Source organism: Thunnus thynnus, chromosome 12 (assembly GCF_963924715.1).
Source record: "Thunnus thynnus chromosome 12, fThuThy2.1, whole genome shotgun sequence".
NCBI classification, from domain to species: Eukaryota; Metazoa; Chordata; class Actinopteri; order Scombriformes; family Scombridae; genus Thunnus; species Thunnus thynnus.
The window spans coordinates 6,619,231-6,642,734 of NC_089528.1; the positions used below are offsets into that span (position 1 = coordinate 6,619,231).

Here is a 23,504-nt window from a genome sequence, read left to right on the forward strand (position 1 = left end):
CAGAACATAGGTGTGAGCTACATGGGCTTGTTTCACTCAGTCAGAAAGCAGTAAGAAAGTGCATTTCTAAAACCTCCACATTGACTTTGAAGATTTGCAAAGCTGTATTTAACCATATTCAAGATTTAATGCCTTGAGTTTGAACAATACAGTTAAAGGAATCTTAAGATGTTCACAGGACCTGCAGGCGCCCTTTGTTCTTGGTGCCATTTTCCCTGTGGGGAACTATACTGTTTCACTGCAAAAATGTTTGATGCAAAAGGGCAGAGTGTTCAGAGTGTCATTTTGTCCTTTGACTGAACAGAATAAGCAGGAGGTTCAGCGTGTAATAGGGATGAAATAATGATCTGACTGATACATCAGGACAAAACTGTTCAAAATCTGTGTTTTCATTATTTTTAAGACTTAAGACTTCAGCATTTACCAAGCAGCTAAAGACTAATGAAAGACACTACTGAGTTGCATAATGGGAAATGTAGGATCCGGTGTTTTTGAAGACTGACCTATACCAGAGACAAAAAGTCAGGATATTTTTGCCTCTGCTGTATCGATTTTGACTATTCTTTTTTAAAACTGTCTCTTGAGAGTCCCTAAACTTTATAGCACTGCAACATTTAATCAATGGAATATCACTTTAAAACTCGTGTATGTTCACTTTGATTTGCCTTAGAGAAGAGAGCAAAGCATTTCTTGTGACATTTTTAGGAATCTCCTTAAAATAATATTATGTTAAGTTAAAAAAATTCAAATAAAGCTTACAGTACAGATTTTCCTTTACTTCTGATACTTCATGCCTACCATAGAACTACTAAAAATGATCAGTGAACGCCAGCTGTGCGGTGGTGATGCGTACCTTAGCGAACATAGAGTTGAGCTGCTTTCCAGAGCCGTAGTATCCTCCCTGGGAGAGAAACTGTTTGACTTGCTCCCTGACTTGATCCTCGTCCAGATGCCAGCAATTGTCATCGTCAATGCTGGCACCTGCAGTCGGGTCCGGAGCACCTGGGAATACACACACACACATACACATTTAAATAACAGGCACACACAATGCTACAGTGCTAGGACTATACACAGGCGGAAAGCACATAAAAACTGAAAACAAGAGCACAATTTCAATCGAACATTAACATCCTTCTCTCCACATCAAAGCTGCACCAGTAAAATCTGTATTTTCACTTCATTCCTTCCTGTTCTCAATTCACTCCGACAAAAGAAACAAACAGATGGTGACCATGGGAAATGGAGTTTACTTTACGACAGCCTCACCTGCGAAAACATCACGTTTCCTTTGCTCGATCTTAACGTTTCACACAAGGTTTCCTCAATGCTGGAAACAAAAACTACACAAATGCTGAATTTATTTAAATCTCTGCTGCAGTGTGGTTTTCTCAGTGATCAGCACGCTTATTCTTACACCTGTTTGCTTTGCATTTACCTTACAGTGCACCTACGTGACACTTGTGAAAAGCTGCTCAATTTAGGCTAATGGTGCACTGAGGGGAACATGAGGCCAACTTTATTTTTCGTCTGTTCAGCACTGAGTGTGAGTGTGTCTGAGTAATACTACAGGGAAATGTAGATATGCTCGTGAGGGGGGGGAAACCACTTTGATCTTGCAGGAAGTGAGCTGAGGAAAGCCCAGAGATGTGTTTCCAACTGGCTGCGGGTGCGCAAAACAGCAAACAGCCACATTCCTCCATCAAAGCCTCGCTCCTGGATCAACTGAACTTCAACCCCCATGATCCCCCTTGTCAAACACAGACAGGAAACACGGCGTGGGGCTTCCTGGACAGGAGAGCTGAAGAATGTCAACATTTAGCGAGGAGGATGAAATAGAGAAAGAGATAAAGAGTTTTGTTTTGTGAAAGGATGTGTCTAGTTTGTCGTTTTCCCCGACGCTGGTCCGCTGTGGTTCCTCCTCTTCTTATTCATCTCAGTACTTTTCTCCGGCCCTTTCATCTCTCCTCTCCTTTCCGTCTCCTCTCTCCCGTTTCCCTGAGTGCCGTTTCTCCTGTCTCTTGCTCTCAGTGTCCCTTTCCTTTCCACACATCTCTCTCCACTTTCTCCTGCATCCATTTCATCATTCAGCTCCCTTTTTCACCGCTTTCTTTACCAAACCCATGATGCCACTGCAAGGAGATAGCGACTGGAGAGTGGGAACTAAGAAATCAAACGAGCCATTTGAAGCCTGCCTTGCAGCCTCGCTGGAGTAATCAGGGCTCTGACGTATGACAGGCTCTGGGCTGGTGTGCTGGATGTTTTAAGTCTGGAAGCTTTTAAGTCTGGCCTGTTGCTGTGAAGATATCACTGCGGAGGGATGGACAGCATCTCCACAGAGCTGACTTTCTGACAATTAAGAAACGCACTATTGACTGTCATACATTTCTGACATTAAAGAAGAGATTCTAAAGTCTTAGGTCGGACACGATCACAAATCATGTGTATTTTCACTTGAAATAAATAGAAACATGGTTTGAAAAGGTTGTCCTCTCACCGTGGACCTGGTTGATCTCAGAGTTGGAGGAGAGGATCTCGTCGGCCAGTTTCTGAGCGGTGGGCAGCACCTCTGTGTGGTGGGCTGTTATCAGATACTGCACCAGCTTCTGCAGCTGGTCTCTGTTCATCTGGAACAATGTCTCTGAGATGGGCAACCGCAGCTTCACCTGCAACACACACACACACATTTTATTTAACTTGATCAACTTTGGTCTTTTAACCCTCAGCTACACCTTTTATTTACAGGCTCATGGTGTAGTCACTACATGTCATTTCTGGGCATAATGTGTATTGTTATTTGGGCTTCTCAGAAATACAATCATGTGGAATATAAGTGGTGTTCTACAAATACAAGAGTTCTACAAGAGTTTTTTCAATGAAAAACAAAAGGTTTTATGCAATTTCAATGACATTCAATGTGACATTAAGAGCCGTAGAATTGTCAAAAAATGTAATGGTATTAGAATTTAGTCACTCCTATTTTTCCTATTTAACATTTGTGATGTATTCTTTTTACAATTCCCAGCATGCCTTGGGTGATATGACAGGAAGTGAGTTGGCTATGAACTACACTTGAGCTTAGATTTTTTTTTTTTTTAGCCTGAATTTGGATCATATTATGTTATATAAATATTAAATGTTGATAAATCTGCACAGTAAAAAGTCATTCTTGGTGTTAAATTCTTGGTGTTTGATGTATATATTTTTTAGTTTTTATAGGATTATTGTCTGGTGATTGGTGGAGTCCTCTGTCCATTCAGTGTGTTTCTTATTGCCATCTATTTTCTCTGTATTTTGTTAAATCATGTATTTATTAGTTTAGTATTCTTTTTGCCTTTGTTTTTATTTCTAAAGTTGAAGGGAGGTCCATTGTGTAAGCCTGTGGCTTCTTGACTTCACCTGTCACATCTGTGTCACTATTATTTGGTTTTTATGCTGTTGTGTATGTGTGCAAATAAAATATAATGTTTGTCTGTAACCACGGGTGTACAGACAAATGCCTGGATTACTTTTGTAACTCCAGAAAAAGATCTGAGGGTTTTTTTTTTTAACACGACTTATAAAAGTATTTATGTAAGTTTATTCTCAATGAACATCAGAGACCCTGTTATGGTTTGAAAGAGTCTGATTCCATCAGTTATGACCCTAAGAAGAAGGGGTGAATCTTTTTATAGATATAAATATAAGTTGTGTATGCATGTAGTGGTTCGTACCTGTTCAGGCTTGCGAATCCTGTAAAGAGACAGCGCCACCACATGCGCGCAGTAGAAAATGTCTCGGTTTCCGCAGCCGCAGGTAACGGAGGTTATCTTGCAGCGGTCGAAGCTGATGGCCACCTTGTGGGTGACCTCTGGCTCTGATGAGGTGGGGGGCTCAGTTACTGTGCCACTGAGGTGAAAGCCTGCAGACACAAGGATGGAGAAGGAAAGAGTGAGCTTTAACTGGCTTCATCATTCAGTGTAATGAAAAAAAAACAAAGGACAGGACAAAAGTAATACGATTACACTCAAGTGGCTTAACTTCATCCTAAATTTCTGACTCTTCACTTTCTTTCAGCTTTTACCTGGATCTCATGTGTGGACGACCAAGGTGAAATAAAGCACAAAAGAAGCAGAGAGCAAGCATCTGTGGTAATCTGAGCCTCTACAAACATGCAGAGTGAACCTCCAGTTGTACAAAACACACACATCTTAATGAGACGTCTCCAACAGGGAACTATGCCATCTGATACTCTCTCCTTATGTCTCTATTCGTTTGTGTGTGTGTGCAGTGAAAAAGGGGTTGCTAGAGTCTGACCATTTCCTGCCTACACACACACACACACACACACACATATAAAAATGTTGGTGTGTGATGACTCCATGCATTTCATTCATGTGGTTGAGTGGTTGGCTAAAGAGATAAACTTTAACTCTGCTTTGCATAGTTAATCTTTACTTCCTTCACACACTGAGCTGACCACTGGCTGCTGGGCTGCTGTTGAGCCTCTGGCAGACCACTGGTTGTACTTTTTGTCACTGTAGCCTTTTGGCAAATTTGGCATGTTGAACACAGACACTGTCACGCACAGAGAAACATTTGTCCTCACTTAAAGTCAACTTTTTAGAGCAATCCACTGATAAAGACTTGAATATGATTTGTGACAAATGATCCGACTGAAAAATGAACCCACACCTCAACACTTGACCCCAAAAAAAAAATCTTATAGATGCATTGTGCCCTTTGTAGAAGGCTGTTTATTATTTATGACTCCATCCAGACATCAGTAAGTACATAGAAGCTTATGATTATGCTTTGGGTCTGAATACAAGGTTGATTAAAGGGAGCTGTGAAAGCAAAAAATGCACTTGAGATCTACTGAAATTCACTCGAATGAATGAATAAATATACAGCAAAAGCACATAGTGACGTTTTTAATGCTACTAATCTCCATGTTGGAACTGAACTTAAAGACCAAATACGGCCGTTTTATTCCAATATCCTCAGCTGTAGGGAGTCTCTGTAGAGCCCTTATTGTTCAGGTACTAACAAAAACTGTGATGTGATGAGAAGTGAAGAACTGAAGAGAGGAAAAGGTAAAAGGTGGAACAAAAAAAAAACCAAAAAAAAAAAAACCCATCAGAGTAAAAGAATGGCGAGCGAGGAAACAGAGGATAAAGGGGACGAGATAGGAAGAGAAATGTGAGAGGAGAACAGAGAATAGAGGAGGGGAGAGTGTATCTGGTCTGTCCTGTCGTCTCACTGTGACAGGTCAATTATTTATGAGGTGAGGTGTGTGTGTGTGTGTCTGTGTGTGTGTGTGTGTGTACACATTGGATTACTGTATCTCACCGAACCATAGCAACCCCACTGCTGCATTCACAGAAGACAGGAGAGACAGAGAGAGAGACATAAAGGGAGGATGAGCAAGCTAACTGGAAAGCAATGATATGGCTATTTTGGGCCTGGGGGGCGGTGGGGAGTACACGTCTAAAGCTTTCACAAACCAACAAACATTGATGCAAGCGCACACACACACACACACACACACACACACACACACACACACACACACACACAGACATGAACAATTAATTTCTGGGGTATGGGCCAGCATGGTAGAGCAGCCTAATAAGCGCGTGTTAAGCCATCTCCCTGGCAAAATCCCACAATAGGCTTTTCCAAACCAAATGTTGTGAACACACACACACACACACACACACACATGCTGAGATCCAATCAACTGCAAGCTGCTTTCACTATGACAAAGAAAGATAAAGAGCTGCAGGAGAGTGAGAGAGAAGAGCAAGTGAAGGCTTGAAAAAAGGACACACGCACGCTGTTGTACAATCTGAACCAAGACCAAACTTGTCAGTCCAGCATACTAACTGCCTGCTGTTCAGATGGACACCTCAACCTACCTCCCAGACTGCCACCATACAACTAGGACTGAATTAAGAACCAAAAATAGCACTGCCTACGTTAGTGTGGGTGTGCTGCTACAGTTACAGGTCAAAAGAGAAAATATGATCCATGAATGTGACTGATAGCAGATTTCCTGATAATGATATTGACAAAGAGACTTTATTGAATCTTAAGATCTGCTTAGTAAGGTCAATATTTGCGGTAATACCGATGGGATTGGTACATTCCGAGTGTGAAGGCTTACCAGATGCCAACACTGCGTGGTTTATATTGCTTTTAGGGCAGGATTTTACAACTCTGGAAAGTTCTTCCCGCACTGATCACTTTATCCTCTGTCTCAAAGATCAACAGAATCTAACTAGATGAATGTAAACATTACAAAAGTATTGTGTCAGGAATGCACACTTTTGATAAGCCAATGCAGCTTTGCCAGATGATGATGATAGCCAGGGTTCAGCTGGGTTTAAATATTTCGACTGACAACTGGTTCGAGGTGGCTCCAGCAAATAAAGCACAGGGTCATCCAGCAAAAAGTTCAACTTTTTGCCACGTTGAGCTCATTTTACAGAATACTAAATAAAATGATTGCTCCTGTGATAACATTCCACCTGTTTACTTAACAGGTCTATTTCGTCCAAAAGGACTTTGAGTCAGTGCGTTCAACCTCTGATAACTTTTCGGGGACGTACAGTCTTGCCTCATAGGAGTCCAAACCACTGTGCAGTGTGCATTTCCTTTTCTTACTGATACCTGCAGCAACACCCCCGTGCCTGGGCAGCCCCGTGCAAGGCTTTGTAACACAGCGTTATTTTCAGTCTGCATGTGGTCAAACCATCTGAACTACCCACCAACAGACTACCATACCCACATACCAGCTGATACAGCGACCACCAACGCCACATGTATACCGCTGACTGATCTACTGAACGACATACTGACAAACTGCACCAGTTGGCCTCATGTCAGCCAATCAACACATCAACTCGCTAACATACTCAGCAACCTGCTGACATACCTACAGATCAACACTGACCAGCTGACAAACCACTGACCGACATATCGATCGGTTTCCAAAAGAAGGTGACTGACCGACACAAACTATCCGCTGAGCCAGGCAGAGCATCTGACCATGACAGTTGTTGAGGATGGGTGAAAGAGACACTATGAGAGAACAGACTGCAGAGGGGGAGTGATAGACATAAATAGTCCTCCAAATTGTTGAGATCTCTCCCTCCCACCGAGTCCGCCTGTCCGACCAATCTTTGTGTCTGGCAGCACATGGTAACATCATAAATGTCAGAAAAAGAAAGCTTTCCATTCCTTCCCTCCGTCTCTATAATGGATATACCTGTAGACCCAATTTGCACTAACCACAGCTTAGTGTAAGGGAGTCCAAATTTGATCTTCCAGTGCTGAAATCATCGCAGCGGAGAGCAAAAGATCAGGCAACAATCTGGGGGGAGTGCATTTCTTAAAAGCATCGGGGGAACATTTGAGAGCTATCTTCCGTCTGAGCTGTCTAAATAATGTCTCGTCAGTCATCAGTCATCGCTCCACTTGTCTCTAGAACTGCAGTCTAGCATTTCAGATGAGTTTAGAAGTTATGATTTCAGATGATATTAAGCACAGAGACTTTCCCACAGCTGGGAGTGAGGCTCTCTGATTCTGTCTTGGCTTCGGATACAGCCCCCGCCCCCCTCCCTCCTCCCTCCTTCTCTCTCCGTCTGTGTCTGTTAGGTTAAAGCCTTTTGTTGCTCGGGCCACAGGGATGAATGTGACGGTGACACCGCTGCTCTTTTCACTTTCAATCAAGTCGAAAATGGCCCAGACACAGTTCACAGTCCGTCTGTCTGGCACCCCTCCTCTGTATCTTTTGCCAGTTTCACACATGAAACCCGTGACATTGCTGGGTTTAATTATCCGGGTAAGTTAGCAGTTCTTGGCATTCATACCTCCCACACAAGTTGGCCATTCCTAACAGATTAGGCTACACATTTGGTGCCTGGCTCTTGATGCTAGGCATTGCAGGATTTTACATAGAAAAACAACTTTTGAGTCAGTTGCGACTGACTCACTCATTGAACGTTAAAGGAATAGTTTGATATTTTGGAATATATAATTGTTTGCTTTCTGGCCAAGACAAGGAGAATACTGATACCACTCTCATTGAGTGTGGTACCCATCTTCTCATCTAACTATTGGCAAAAAAGCCAATAAATGCAATTCCCAAAACGTGGAACTAGTCTTTTCACTTTGCATCAATACTTTAGATCCTTTGTCCATGAATGATGCTGCTTTTAAGAATCATGGAGAACTTGTGTGATTATGATAACTATCTAAAAGCCAGAAATATACTAGACTGACTTAAACTTTGTGTGTATCTCTTTACAATGACAGTATTCAATGTTTCAATGACTTTTGCTCAGTGTAAAACTGTACCCCTTCTTTTTTTAAACCGCTCTGTGTGTGTGTGTGTGTGTGTGTGTGTGTGTGTGTGTGTGTGTGTGTGTGTGTGAAGGCTGAGGGAGACAGTGTGTCTTCAGCAGATGGGGATGCAATGACACTTGATAAAAAGACGCTGCATCAGACAGTCTGCAAGCGTGCACATACACACACACACACACACACAAACACACACACACACAAACACACATGTAAACACGGCGAACAAAACGACCTTTTCAAAGCCCGTCTGCTTTTGTTCTTAATGCCACGGCGAGCGCACAGATGATACGACACAAACTAGTCAGTGATATTCACAGTAGATATCACTAATCTCCCTCTCTCTCTCTCCGTCTCACACACACACACACACACACAAACACACACTCTTTCTGCTGCTTTATACCGAGCTACTGGGCTGATTCGGCTGAACAGATGAATTTCTAACAAAGGTGAATTAGGAGTGTGATGTATGTAAACTGGGAGTGTTGCCAAGTACAATGATCTTGTCTAATCCTTGGGGAACATCACATGGCCCTGTGTATGTGTGTGTGTGTGTGTGTGTGTGTGTTGTTTGTTTTCTTGTCTGTTGAGATGCAGGTATGCATGCTTTGCCCTGAAAACCCACACACACTGTCTGCGGCTAACATCTCTTAAGCTGAAAAAGTGTTCATTGTATGTGTGTGTCATTTGTGGGTATTTACAGTAACCCTTTCATTGTGCTAGCTGTACATCATTTAAAGCTACATATAGAGCTGTGTGCATTCAAACGCCAGCTGTAATCCGCGAGTCTGATTCTGTTTAGCGAAAGAGGAAAACAATACGAAGCACCTCTCTCGTCTCATCAGAGGTTTTAGATTTTGCATGTGGATTTGTTTCTAATCTGGATTATTTTTCGTTTCAATCAACATGTGCAGTAACGCATGTAGGTAAGACTTCACTACTGACAGTATGATGTAGGCGTCTATTTATGGATGCATCTGTAAGTAGGTGAAATCCTGCTTCACACTTCTATCTATTCTGGTGTGTGTGAAAAAACCACGAAAAGTGCGAAGAAACAATGAGGAGAGGAGAAAAGACGACCACCATTGTACATCTTTCCATTGTAATTAGAGACCTCCCCCTCGCTACCATGTACACACGCACACACACACATACACACACTCCGCCGCCATCTGTCACTCGCTGGCAACCCCGCCCACACAGCAGCTAGTCAGCCAATCGGCGGGCAGAATGATCCCCACGCTCATAGGCCATTAACCCCTAATCAGCTGGGGAGATGGAGCTGGGCGGTGAGCCAAAGTGTTCACGCACACACACACACACACACACACACACATAGACCATAATCTTATTCAACCTTGCAGAAACACAAACCCCGCCCACTCCTTACAGTGGATTTTAAAGTTTAAGAAAGAGAAAATCTTTGATTCCATTCATCTACTTTGCGCACAGCGCCGCGCCTACACTGCACACACTCTGCCAACAGCCACTCCTTTATTTCACCACCCACACAGGATCACTGCATCCCCCACTTTGTACAGAAATATATCTCCAACATGGCTCGTTTGACGCTTGAATCCCACCTACAGCAATCACTATTACCTGTACAACCCTAATAGAACAGCGGGAATGTGTGGACAACCCAACTTTGCGGGCTAATTTTACAGTCGTAGTCCTCCGTCTACTCCAGAAATCAGAGCTGCAGCTGAGAAGAGAGTTCAATGAAACCTATTAAAATCGCCGTATTTTACTCAGAAATCATTTTAATGTCTCATAGTGCTGAAACTAATAGTCAGTTACATGATTTGCTGTTTTATATGATTCTAAGTTGAATTTCTTTGGCTTTTGGACTGATGGTTCGACAAAACCGGCACTCTGGAGAGTTCACCTTGGGCTCTGGGACATTGTGATGTACATTTTTTTCCACTACATACATGAAACAAATGAATTAATCATGAAAATCAACCGATGAATCAATAACAATCAATAATAATCTGGTTATCAGACTGAGAAAAAGAACCCCAAGATCAAAGCAGAAAGCAAGGATGATTAGAAGCTTTTCTATTCTCCATGTAGATTTCATGATCAAGTACCGTATTATCTCTAATATAGCATCAATCTACTTTTTCTGTGTTAGCCATAAAAAGTGGAGTTGTTTATATATTATTTGATGAGACAGAGCTCGACAGCGTCTGAGTACGTGACTGATAACAGAATAAATGAGCTACAAAGTATTTCAAGTTTCACTAATTCTAACAGACTAATAGTATCTTGGGGAAACTTTTTCAAAAAGACCGGCTGTGTAAAATGTTTTCTTATCTTCTCGGGCTAATACGGTACTCACAATCTCTTTTTTTGCACTGCATTTCCCAGATATTACTTCTTGTCAGTCATTGCAGGCAGTGCTATGAGATCTTTTCCCTGCAGATGATGTTTCTTGTACTCTTTCTCTCTACAGTGACATAAAGCTCAGTTTGGGTTAGTTGTCTGTTGTGTTAAAAGAAACCCCTAGAAACGGCAAATTCTGCTTTTACTGAGTTTTTGATTGAAGAAAAACACTCAATCAAACACATAATCCCACAAAACATGTGAACGTAACATTTCCTAGTCAAATCTGCCCTCTCTCTCGCTCTGTATCTCAGCAGAAGTACATCCAGTAGAAAAATATCCCGCTACCATCTTTTTTCTTCTGTAATCTTACTGTCCCTTTCCAAAAGTAGCTTGGGATTCATCCTCCTCCAGCAGCCCACACATCCCTCTCAGCCTGCGGCCCTTCCCATCTCCCATCTGTTCTGACAGCTCCAAGGTTAACACAGTACCCCCCTGCTCGCTCTCATTCACACACACACACACACACACAGACACCCACATGGCCCTGTATTCAATCAGCCATCTATCTCTGCACACCAGACGTGCATGTACACACACATTGAGTACACTGAATCCTCTCCTCCTCTCTGCCAATCCATCCATCCATCCATCCATCCATCCCTCTTGCGGTGTTTGCTGATGCGATAACAGCTGATTGATTCATTTGTGATTTCCCAGCAGCCCTGTCCCAAACACAGGCACACACACACACACGCACACATAAAAAAAAAAAAAAAAATCATCGCTAACCGCCGGGACTCATTTGTCATGATTACATTGAATTGATTCCCTGATTTGCTTCATTCTGTTGCGACGGGTGGGGGGTGGGGATAACGGGGAGACAGGGAAGGGGGAGAGAGAGAGTGAGGAAGAGAGGAAAAAGATGGGAGAGAAAGGTTTAATCAAGTCCCTTTCAGCTGATGTGTCACTGTAAAAACAACGAGGAAGGGTCTGACAGAGCTGACATGCATGAGACTGACATGCTGGCCCCCCCTGAGTTCCCAACCTGATTGAACACATGGCAAGGAAAAGGGAAAGAAGAAATCTAGAGGGAGGGAAAGCAGGGAAAGTGGCACAGAGGATCAAAACGTGCATCAAAAAAGAGATAAAGAGATGGACAGAGACTGATCCAAATCATCAGAATGAAGTACACACATACACACACACACACACACAGGTGTCTTGCTCAAGATAAAAGCCGCAGCCTCTGAAGGGATGGATGGATGTAGGAAGGAAGAGAGAGAGAGAGATGGCATCCTTTGCTTGATGGCGTCTGAAATTCAATCATTGACTTTATCAGACTAATCTGAAAGCAAGCTATACAACCTGAAAGGCAAAGTGGTCCAATTCAAGACTCGCATACATTCTGCTGTTAATGGAGAGTCACTTGGTCGATTCATGCCATTGTGAGTGGGTGCGACACTAAAGTGAAGGTTACTTTGAGAGGAGAAAAGCCATAAATGCTGCTTTCAGCTTTGCGAGAGAATACGCGACCAAAACCCTGAGGGCGCTGAGAGCAGAAATGCTCGCACACAAACACAAGAAACACATTATATGGAATACAAAGCTCAAGCTGGGCTGAGGTGACGCAGAGTTAAAGGGCCTTGGTACGTCTGTGTGTTTGTTGCACACAGAAGCTGTCCTCTCTCCAGTGTGTGTAAGCCCTGTTCACCCAAGGCTAAATTAGAGATAAGACAGCCGTGTTTTTTTTTTTGTTCTGGCCTGTTGTTTGCTTGGTTTTCAGTGTAGAGGCATTATTGTGTTGCGGCCTTGTCTGGACACACTTAAAAAGAGGCGAGCAAAAGCAATTTATCAAGCTGCAAACACTCGCAGACAGACTCATGTCACTCTCCTGTAGGTGATAAAGCCTGCAATCATTGTCTGCTAGAAAATTTGGACTTCCAGTTTCAACTTTTCTTTTTTTTTTGACTGTGGTTAAGACTTGGCATTATCTATTATGTTTTCAACTCTTGAAGCAAACAATGTAATGGTTCATTCAAATAGAATACGCAGCTACAAAAAGAGTTTTCACTTGTTTTCGATGTAAAGTTCAGTCAGTGACAAAGATGCAAAGCTGACTGATGATAAAAGTTTACCTTTATGTAAATGTCCTGGCACACTGGGCGACACCTCATATGAAATAAAAGCACTTGTGTTGATTCCCAAGGGCCCAATCAGAGCTGAATGTATAAATAACATGCTCAAACCAAATAGTGCAAATATGCCTGGAAGCTACAGATTCAGCGAGAAGCAAGAAACAGCCCACGTCTGTTGTTGTGTGTGAACACACAAACAAGTTATGGAATCAAATATGATATTATGTTGTGTCTAGTTTGCAGATAACTACTCAAAACCATAAAAGAGCTAAATGTTAACAGGTTGCAAATAATTTAATATTATCAGCCATTAACATTTTGTCAATATTACTGTATGGGCTGCTAACTAGCAAAAAAAAGACAGGTTACGTGTCATGAACAAACATATGAAATGTGAAATATATGCCCACAGAACTAGCTTTCATTAGCATGAGATAAAGCAGTTAGCTGTTTTTTTAAATGTACATGTTGTCTCACCTGTTTACTTAACAGCTTGTTTCTGGTTGCATTATAAGTTGTAAATACACAAAATTGTAGCTAACAAGCTAGTATGACTGCCTGGTAACAATTCGTTAATTTTATTGTTTGGGCAACTAATTAGCAAAAAAAAAAAGTTGCTATACACTTTTATCATCACCAAATGCATGACCAGTGTGTGAAATATGCGCTCACATTACAAAAAACTAGCTTTTATTAGCATGAGACAACCAGTTAGCTTTTTGGCTTCTTAAAAGTGTGATATGTCTGCTAACCTGTCAGACAACTGCACAACCTACTGACTGTTTACTGGTGGCAAAATGCTAACCAGCCATGAGATATGTCACCGGGTTGTGAACAGACCAAACAGCTAACGAGCTAATATGACTGTCTAGTAACATATTGTCAGTTTGATTGTATGTGAAGTTTATTAGAGGAAACCAAAAGTTGCTATGAACTTTTATTATTGACAAACACATGAAACAGCACGAGAAATATATGCTCACAACTAGTTTTCATTAGCATGAAACACCAGTTAGCTTTTTAATTATGAAAATGTCACTGATATGTCTCATCTTTTTAAATGTCACACAACTGTACAACCTACTGACCTAAAATTACTTTGTTTTGGGTCACAGATTCCTAACCAGCCAGAAATTGTTTCACAGGTTTGTGATAAACAATAACCAACAAGCTAACATGACTGCCTGGTAACATTTTCTGTGTCTTTGTTTTTTCCTTAAAACTAATTTCAAAACCAAGGAGGTTTAGGACAAGTGGATGCTAATGTCAAATGTAAATGAAGAAATCTATGCAGAGAGAAAATGTGTGGTGTTTTGTTACACTGACGTGCCATTAAGTACGCCTGCTGATTTGAGATGTCTCTTTTCATTGTCTTTCATTACAAGAGTCCCTTCTGTCTCTTGTTTATGGCTGAAAGATGTCATGGGAATTGGTTGCCATAGCAGTTAGCATAAGTAGCATAGCAAAGGCATAATTTTTTAGCTAAAATTTTACAATTTTGTCAAACACTGTATGTATGATTATCATTTCAAACCTTTGTTGCCAGCTGTATGTGTCATTTCTTCCTTACCACTAAAATGTTTTTTTTTTCTAACAAATTAGGGAAGGTAACAAAAGCTTTTTTCACTCCTTCTATCAGTGCTGGTAGAAAAACTGGGTCTAAAAGTGGGACAAGTACAGAAGACAAACTGAAAATGACCCTGACTCTTAAATCGCTACCTTTCAGACAACCATAACTTTGATACGGACACACACACACTAAAAAGGCACACACCAACATGTGAGCATATGAAAGGAGCCGACAGCTGTAAAAGGTCACCGCACTGGATTTACCCTCCAATTACCAATACATCAGCTTACCAAAGACATGCACACACATTTACCCATTTACACATGCAACACCAATTTTTTTCAGTTAGTGTAATCACCCATACACATGAAATCACATACACATGATATCTGCAACATGTATAGATCCTTCCCTGCAGCAAAGCATTCATCTGGAATGTGTGTGTGTGTGTGTGTGTCCTGGCTATCTTTGTGTGTTCATTTAGCAGAATGTGTGTGTGTGTGTGTGTGTTTGTGTCTGTCCGTATGCATCTGTGTAAGCAAGGCATGCAACGTTAATGTGGTTATGCACACACATATGCACATTTACACACATGGATTTCCTGCTTGTGTTGATGTATGCCAAGCCTGTTGTCTCTGTCTCTCCCTCTGCTGCTCTTTTGTCTCTTCTTTCTGTCTCTCTCGCACTTTGCCCTTTTCCTAAACCAGCCGTGGCCTTAGCCATGGTTTTTGTTTAATATGGCGGCATGCAAAGCAAAAGAACAACCATCTGCCATATGCATGCAGCCGCCGTCTTAGGAACAACAAGGGCTGGCATCACAATGCCTCTTTAGTTAGTGTGTGTGTGTGTGTGTGTGTGTGGGTACTTGCCTGCATGCATGTGTGTGTTAGTTCTTCAAGCGCAGTCTGCAGGGCAAGATAAGTATGCATTTAAGAGGCTTATATTTCATTTCAGGAACTGAAGGAGACAAAATGGCTCCATTCTGAGTTGGCGGACACAACACAAGGAACGGCGAGGTGGCAACAAAAACATAAGAAAAGCAAAATCTCGTTCTGACGCCGTTTGTGTACACACACAGAGAAAGGAGGCACAAAGCCGAGCATTTGTAGTTTGTTCACAAACACAATTGAGCACAAAGCTGAACATTTGATATACAAATCCAGCTTTATTAATCAGTGTTTCTGTTTATTGTACAGCTAAAAGCCACCATCTGATGAAAGCAGCCAAATCAATGTCTGAAGGCTGAACAAAAGTAACTTCAAGGACATTTCTGAATAAGTGAATATTGACCTAGGCTTGTCAAGCAGATGACACGCTCTCACAGAGCTTCTGAAGGAAGGCGTGCTGCACAGGCACACAGAATTAGCAAAAATACACACTGTATGAATAATTAAGAAACTTTTTTTTATGTTTTGCAGTCACTGAAAGTGGCCCGAGTACAGTATGTCAACAATATTTCATGACAGAAGATGGTCTGCTTCAGCTTTATTCCTGACAGAGAAACATTTAAAGACAATAACCTCAGTTCATTTTAGAAGCTAAAAATGGAAGCATACCCAGGGAAATGATAATAAATGCTGTTGGTTTACTGGTTAATCTAGTTGCCCATTTACCAAAATTACATATTCAGATTGAAGAAAAAAAGCAGGAAATTTAGACACGGACTCCCTGCTGATGCTGCAGTTATCTGCAAATGTGAAAAAAACAACAACTATCTTTAGGTTTTCTGTGATGTTTTGGTTTTGCTTCCACAAGTTATTTTCTTTTATAATTCTTTCTGGGAAATATTTAGTCTGATACAAAGGTCATGACATTTGTGGTTTTGTTGGACCATCCGCATGTTTGGGTTTAGAAACCTTTCCACCCCCTGATTAGCCTCCACCCCTACAGAGCTGATCATTGCTCACTTTGCACAATCATGCATGAAACATGAATAATGAAATATAATGAAAACAGCTTGCAAGCCAATATACAAGCTGACGATCCACACATGCCCTCTCTCTCTCTCTCTCTCTCTCTCTCTCTCTGTCACACACACACACACACACACACACACACAATAGCTCTGCAAGGGTGAAACTCTCATTTATCCATTAGCTGAAAAGCAATCACAGATTTGCGCAAAGTGTATGCGCACACACACATACACACACACACACACACATACAGAGGGGTGGGGGACTTCTGGTTGACTTCATCAAGCTCTCATCAAGCCTAGCCACCATATGGGGATGGGGCCCAAAACAGAGGGGGATTTGATTGTGTGTGTGCATGTGTGTGTATTACAGAACCCCCCCCCCCCCCGAATGCAACACCAACACAAAGGAAGCATGCATCACCAAATCAGCTTTGTCTTGCATGCATTATGACGCTACTGCTGCCCCATTAAGAAGACCCCCCTCCCAACTCACATACACACACACCCTGAAGGTGTGTTGGGCTCAAAACAGCTGAAGCAGAGCAATGACGATTGCCAGACACTCTGATTACTGCCTCCTCCTTTTTCCTATCCACACACACACACACACACACATTTCTCCTCTCTCCCCCCATTGTGTCTTTATCCTCTGTCTCTAATTTCTAGCCTTCCTCTCCCTCCATAGTAACTGGCGAGCCAGCAAGGCACCCTGAAAATCCAAAGTATCCCCACTCCCTGCACCCCCTGCCTGCCTGCTTGCACACACACACACACACACACACACACGGCGATCTGAGGCCAGCTTGCTGACGTAGGCAGACAGTCGTACATGGGGCATACATTGAATTTTAATCTGGGCGTGACCTGCTTTTTCTTGGCTTCCCCCCCGGCTTCCCTCCTCTACTGGCTGCCCCCATAGTCAGCCTTTCACAGGCAAGCACACATAGCCCCCCTCTCTCCCCAAGCGCCGCCCACCCCTACACCCCCTCTAAGACCCAGGCTGCAGGCCTCGAGGCTGGGGCCTCGCCTGCCATTGTTAGCCCACAATGGGTGAGAGGCGGCTGGCAGGCAGGCAGCAGCCAGGAGGCCTTGTGGAGGAAGCCAGGGGAGAGGGAGAAGAGCAGCTACTGAAGGGGGAGGATGGATGGACACACATCATAAACCTATTTTTTGGAATGAATATGCATTGAAATACAAAAGAGTTAGTCCCATAAACTGAACTCACTATATAAGGAACTTGCATCATAACTTAGTAGAAAGGAGACAGTTTAATAAACTCTAATAGTCTGTGTGGCTTCACAAAGCCACCAAAGCATCATACAGGACACAGGCTGTCTGCTCTATAGAATCTGCCGTCTAAAGCTGGGATCAAGCTTAATAAAGTGAGCTTTATTCTCCAGTGGAGGTTCATTTATTTATTTCAAACAGAAGCATCTGTCACTGCAGCCAGACTGCATTATAAGCTCAGTTTTCACTACGGGATTTACAGTAAAGACATGTTCAGACTGACATTAGCACTCTGTTAAAAAAGCAGCATTTATTTCAATCAGACCACTGTGTTGACACAGCAACGCAGAAAGTTCAGGTAAAAAAAGTTGAACCTGGCTCAGTTTTTGCTACAGCTTACTCCCTAAGAAAATACTTTGTAACATGATCAAAGTAGTTCTACATTTACCTCGCAAACATCGCAAGTATGGATAAAATTAGTGCCGCTGTGATAACTTTCCAGAGTAATTAAATCATGTCTCATAATATGATAAATGTGCAGTGTTTAGGGGTCTGATGAGGCTTTAAGGATCTATTACTGGAATTTCTTCTCTCACCAGTAGCAACACACCCACACCAGCAGAGGCCCCTTTTAAATGCAGTTGCTATTTCGGTCTGAACATCCGCTAAAGCTCAAATGATACTTTCTGCATTGCTGTAGTTGTGACGGTGTCTGGATATGAATTTTGTCATATGCCCATGTTCATGACGGTGCGTGCAAACGTCTGTGCGCAGCCCAAAATGTGTAATTTTGCGGACTATTTGCACTGCTGGCACATGTGTGGACACGTCCCACTATACAGGAACCTAACGTAGAAATAGAGCTGAATGCGTGCCCGTCCCTTTCGGTATATCCTATACTAGTAATCTATTGAACCCGATCAGATAGATACTGTCTACTGATACTGTAATATTTAGCTCACTGCTTCTCCTGCACCTCCTCGTCAACTTCTAAAACAAGGGGTCACTTCAATATTTTTCAGAGACTGACTGGTGAATAGTTAAGTAGAAATATGATCAAGGAGAGGCACTTTGTTTTTCCAGTTAGGAAATTGGAAGAAAAGAGCAATGACAGTCACGCAACAACAAGGACGTCTACAAAAGCTGCCACGGAGGTTTCAGCAGCACATGCAAAACTGAAACCGATTCACCTGCAGTATGACAGCACTGACAAGAGTTTGTTTAGCCTGGTTTAGCATGTTGAATGAAGACGTGACACACATGGTAACATTTACTCTGACAGGCAGCAGTGCAATGCTGCTTTAAACATAATTGAGCATCTTGTTGTCAGACCACAAGCCATGTTTGAATGGGAAATAATAAAGTGCACACACACACACACACACAAGCAATCATCCAATAATGTCAACTGTCACACACACAAACATGCAGACACACACACACACACACACATACACACACAAGAGTGGCGATCCAATAATGTCAGCTGTCATGTACATAACCACACACAGGCATGCGTGAGCACGCGCATATACACACACAGGCATGTGCGTGTGAGTGTGCACGCGCACATACACAGAGACATACACACAGATGAGTCGTGGGAGCAATCATCTGATAATGTCAACTGTCACACAAGGACACACATAATGCGCGCACACGCACACACACACACACACACACACACACACACACACACACACACACACACACACACACAGGCAGAACAAAGGAGGGGAGGCTGGTAAACAATGCTCCACAATGCTCCCTGGCAGGGACTTGAGTTTACAAAAGAAAAGGTTTCCAATCGCTAGACATTCATTCAGTCACACACACACACACACGCAGCCAGGGTGAGAGAGGGAGAGACCTTTACGACATGCACTAGGGGACACACAATGCCAGGCAGACATTCTCTCACTTACTCTATTCAGTCATTCAATTGCTCTTTTCCCTCTTTCCCCCTCTCTGTTCATATTTAATGCACTTTAAAATAAACAATTTTCCTGCATGAATTTTTACATTCTGTCCTCTGCGTTCTTCATTTTAAGGATCTCCATCATTTATCACTGACTTGGTAATATAGGACAGATAGAAGGGATCGGGCTGCACTCAAGGGCCCGACTCAGTACGGCACCACACACACACACACACACACACACACACACACACACACACAAACTGGCAACCACATCACATCCCATCACAATAGCCTGGATTCACACAGTGCAGGGATGGCTTGAGACTGAACCAACAGTGATGCAAGCCTTCCAAACCCCTTCTGTATGGACAATGAAGGGCTAGTAACAACAACCCTGGGGCTACAGTTGTATGTGTGAGAGTGTACTGTATGTGTGTGTGAGCATGTGTGCTGGCTTTCTCATTCAAACACAAGGCTACCAAGTATTTACCCAACTCTGGTTTCCCCAACTGCTTTTTTCTTTTTGACACCTACATTTGATACAGAGAATATTCAAAAAAAAGATCTTACCTCTGAAGATGTAGAAAACTTTACTGACCAAATTAACAATTAAAAAGATATACTGAAGCTATAATTGATCATCAAAACAAGATGATCTTTGCTTCAAACTAGTAAAAAGAAGAAAATAAATTACAAAGAAAGACATAACCCTTTAACCTGAACATTTGACCCCAAACCAGCCACTTTTTAAAAAAGTGTTCAGTTGTCGAGAGGATGAGGCGCCAGTTTTCATCAGTCATTCCCCATTTCCTGGTATTTTCCCCCCTGGCACTGAAAGGTGCTATTGTGAAAGAAAAGCAACCTAGTCCTACATTCTTTAACGCTTCAGCGATTTCTTTCAGCGAAATCGCTGAAAGACTTTAACAGCTAAGCCCTACCTTAATTGTACCTGTGTTTTACAAAGGTTAAATGCGCAAATGTCTTTCATGATCACCAAAGCAACAGCCCTGGTTAAATATGTGAATGACCTGAGTGTGAACATAAATCCTTCAGTTTTACTACTTTTAAACTTGAATGCTGCCATTCATATAGTTACTGCAATATACCTCATTTAAAAATTTAAGACGCAGACATGAAAGACCTCTCTGACTACTTCTCTGCTAACATCAGTGTAATGTGGGGTTCCTCAGGGCTCCGTTCTGGGTCCCGTTTTGTTTACCCTTTACTGCACATGGATTGATTTTCATAGCTGTGTAGTAATGTAGTTGTAAATTTCTATATCAACCCTTTAATAACAGTGTACAGATTATAAGGACTTTTCTGCCACTGAACACAGATTACCTACAGATTTACTGTAGGAAAGTCCCAGAATGAGAAGCTGTGCCCTGACATGAAGTTGCTCAGACTAAAAGCGAAGCTAGTAACCTTGATGTGCCTTTTGATGATATGATTTTTATATGTTGGCTCATGGGTCCTCATGTTCTTAATACATGCTTGATTATATGAAAGGCGTTGTGATAATAAAGTTTGATTTGATTGGATATGATTTCCATATGACTTCCATGCACCTCATTTAATTCACTACTGTTAATGAATGGGGTCTGATGAGGGTGTATTCAGATCCTCTTTTCTCTGGAGGCTTCTGGTGGTGCTGCTGGGTGACCTCCATCCAGACCTCCTTTTCTTTCCTGGAATTACCATGCTCTTATTGACAGGGTTGCAAAAAACATAAAATCTAGCATTGGCATGCTTAAACCTGAAAAGCTGATCAGCCAAACCAAGGTAGGAAACTGGCTATTTTAGCACAAATTTGATAGTCGAGGTGAGAAGAGTGATATGATTGTTAAATGTGAAAACAGATTGTGAAATGGAGTTATATGCTCAATATTCTTCACACTGGAAAGGAAAGAGAAAGCCTTTCCCAGCGTGCATTGTGGAGACTCATTTCATGCCAGATGGCATATTCACATTGTGCCAGTGCTGAGTACATGGCAATGTTAATGGCAATCTTAATGGTTTTCAACAGGAGAATGATGCTTAACTCCGGCATGGCTGATTTGCAGACAGGGCATGGTGACAGACGTTGAATTCGAACACACAAAGTGTCCTTTCTCTTGTTCTCCTTGTGTCCTCTTCCAGCGCAGACAAAGCACTCAAACTGTTTCTCTGAGAACAGTTACGACAAGTGAATGCTTTTAATTTCATGCTTGTACATTAAATAGTTGAACATCTTGTTTATCAAAACCACCATGGCAGTTTGCTGTTGTGGTTGACCAACATCTCACCACGCCAACTGGTTTGCTTTTTTAAGCCACAATGTGAATGCAGCATGACTCCTCCTCATCTCGTTTGGTCTGTTTGGCTCTCACACACACACACACACACACACACACACGCACACTCTTATTCTTTCCCTTCTCACCAATTCTCTCTCAACTACTGTGGGTCTTCCTCTGCAGCCATCCACAGTATCTCTGTCTGTCTCTCTACTGCTCTCTCTCTTTCTTTCTATCACATACACACACACATACACACACACACACATACACACACACACACACCCACACACACACACAATGAGAGCCTGATTAATAAGTGTGTCCCTCCCTTGTTTCCGGAAAGTGTCAGAACAGGGAAGGCCACCTGAATGGCACTTCAACCGAAATTATGTAGATTTAAAAACAGCTTTGGACACATGAGGCAGCAGGAGGTGGAGGGGGGTTGAGGGGTTTGAACTCTGTTCATGAATATTTATGAATAAACACTTTAAACATCCTCTCATGGGTCACCACAGGGGGAGAATCAGCCAATCAACTTCTTTTGAGAAATTCTCTTTCTGCCACTGCCGTTCAAGTCAGTCCAGTTGGTCTATTTTATTGGCACGAATGTTAAAAACAGCTCAGCCTTTGCTTTTAATTACAACTGAATAAAAAAGGATTTATTTGTCTCTCACATACAAAAGTAAATAAAAGACCGGTTTCTTTTTTAAAAAACTACCTTTGTTGTGTGCAACACAGACTGGCAGCTTTATTGTTTTATTGTTTATTTGGATATCCATTGGTTGTTACCAAGGTAACAGCTACTCAGTAACACCCCCCCTCCCTCCCCCTCCACATTTTCAGTTTTTTTTTGACATTGTGAGAAAGTTGATAATTCTACTTTATGTTTATTACTGAGGTGTATGCCAGGTGACATACACCCTCCTGGGCATAGACCCTCCTGTAAACTTAGATGAAAACATGGCATATGTGTAATGCAATAGGGCCAGAAACCATTCCTAAATTTCCCATCAAGGTTATCTAATCCTGATTTTTTTGTAAATAGTTCAAGTGCTGTGTCCATGTTATTAATTGCATACATTTTATCCCATTGTACCTTATTTATGTCATTAATGGAGTAATTCTCACACAAAGATTGTGTGAGAATGCAGGGGGCAGTCTTGATGCCTTCAATGACTAGATTGTTCTTGCAGGTTTGGTTCTCCAGATAATCCAGCCTCTCTGAAATGTCATTTGAATCCAGTGTCTTATATTTGATTTCTAGGACCTGTTTTACAAGATCCTTAGCCTCAGCAGAATACTTGGTCTGATTATCTTTTCTTTCATCAATATCTTTTTCAGAGTACGACTGACCTTTAGCTCTTGAATCTCAGTCAGCAGAGAGTCCGCTCTCTTATTTGTTGAATCCAGGATCAATTGGGTAAAAGCTCTGAAAGAGGCTTCTTGTCTTTTTAGTAATTCTTTAAAGGACCAATCACAACAGCATTCACTGTGAAATCAATTAATTCCGAAGGAATTGCAGCGACCAACAGATTCGCTTGCAGAGATGAACAAAATCCTCTTTGTGTAGAGTTCAAATTTGGAGAACTTTGACAGGGTTGACCTTTAGGGGTTTAGAACCAGAAAGTCCAAAATGGAGGAAGCTATTGTAACTCATTAGTTGTGTTGCACTGTCTGCATTTATCTAACCTCCTCAGAGGTTTGTCAGAGTACAAACTGCTCCACAAAGACACATGGCTTGCAGACAGGAGTCGATGGTATGAACATGCCTTTT

General features: G+C 42.0%; 1 protein-coding gene across 2 annotated transcripts in view; it reads right to left on the reverse strand.

The window, feature by feature from the left end:
* Positions 1-23,504, reverse strand: part of zswim5 (zinc finger, SWIM-type containing 5) — a 69,747-nt gene that overhangs the window by 16,003 nt on the left and 30,240 nt on the right. For both annotated transcript variants that reach the window (XM_067604998.1, XM_067604997.1), the window contains exons 2-4: positions 3,714-3,901; positions 2,498-2,666; positions 854-1,002 (exon numbers count right to left, since the gene is read on the reverse strand). In XM_067604998.1, the coding sequence (XP_067461099.1) occupies positions 854-1,002; positions 2,498-2,666; positions 3,714-3,901 (506 nt within the window). The remainder of the gene's footprint in view (positions 1-853; positions 1,003-2,497; positions 2,667-3,713; positions 3,902-23,504) is intronic.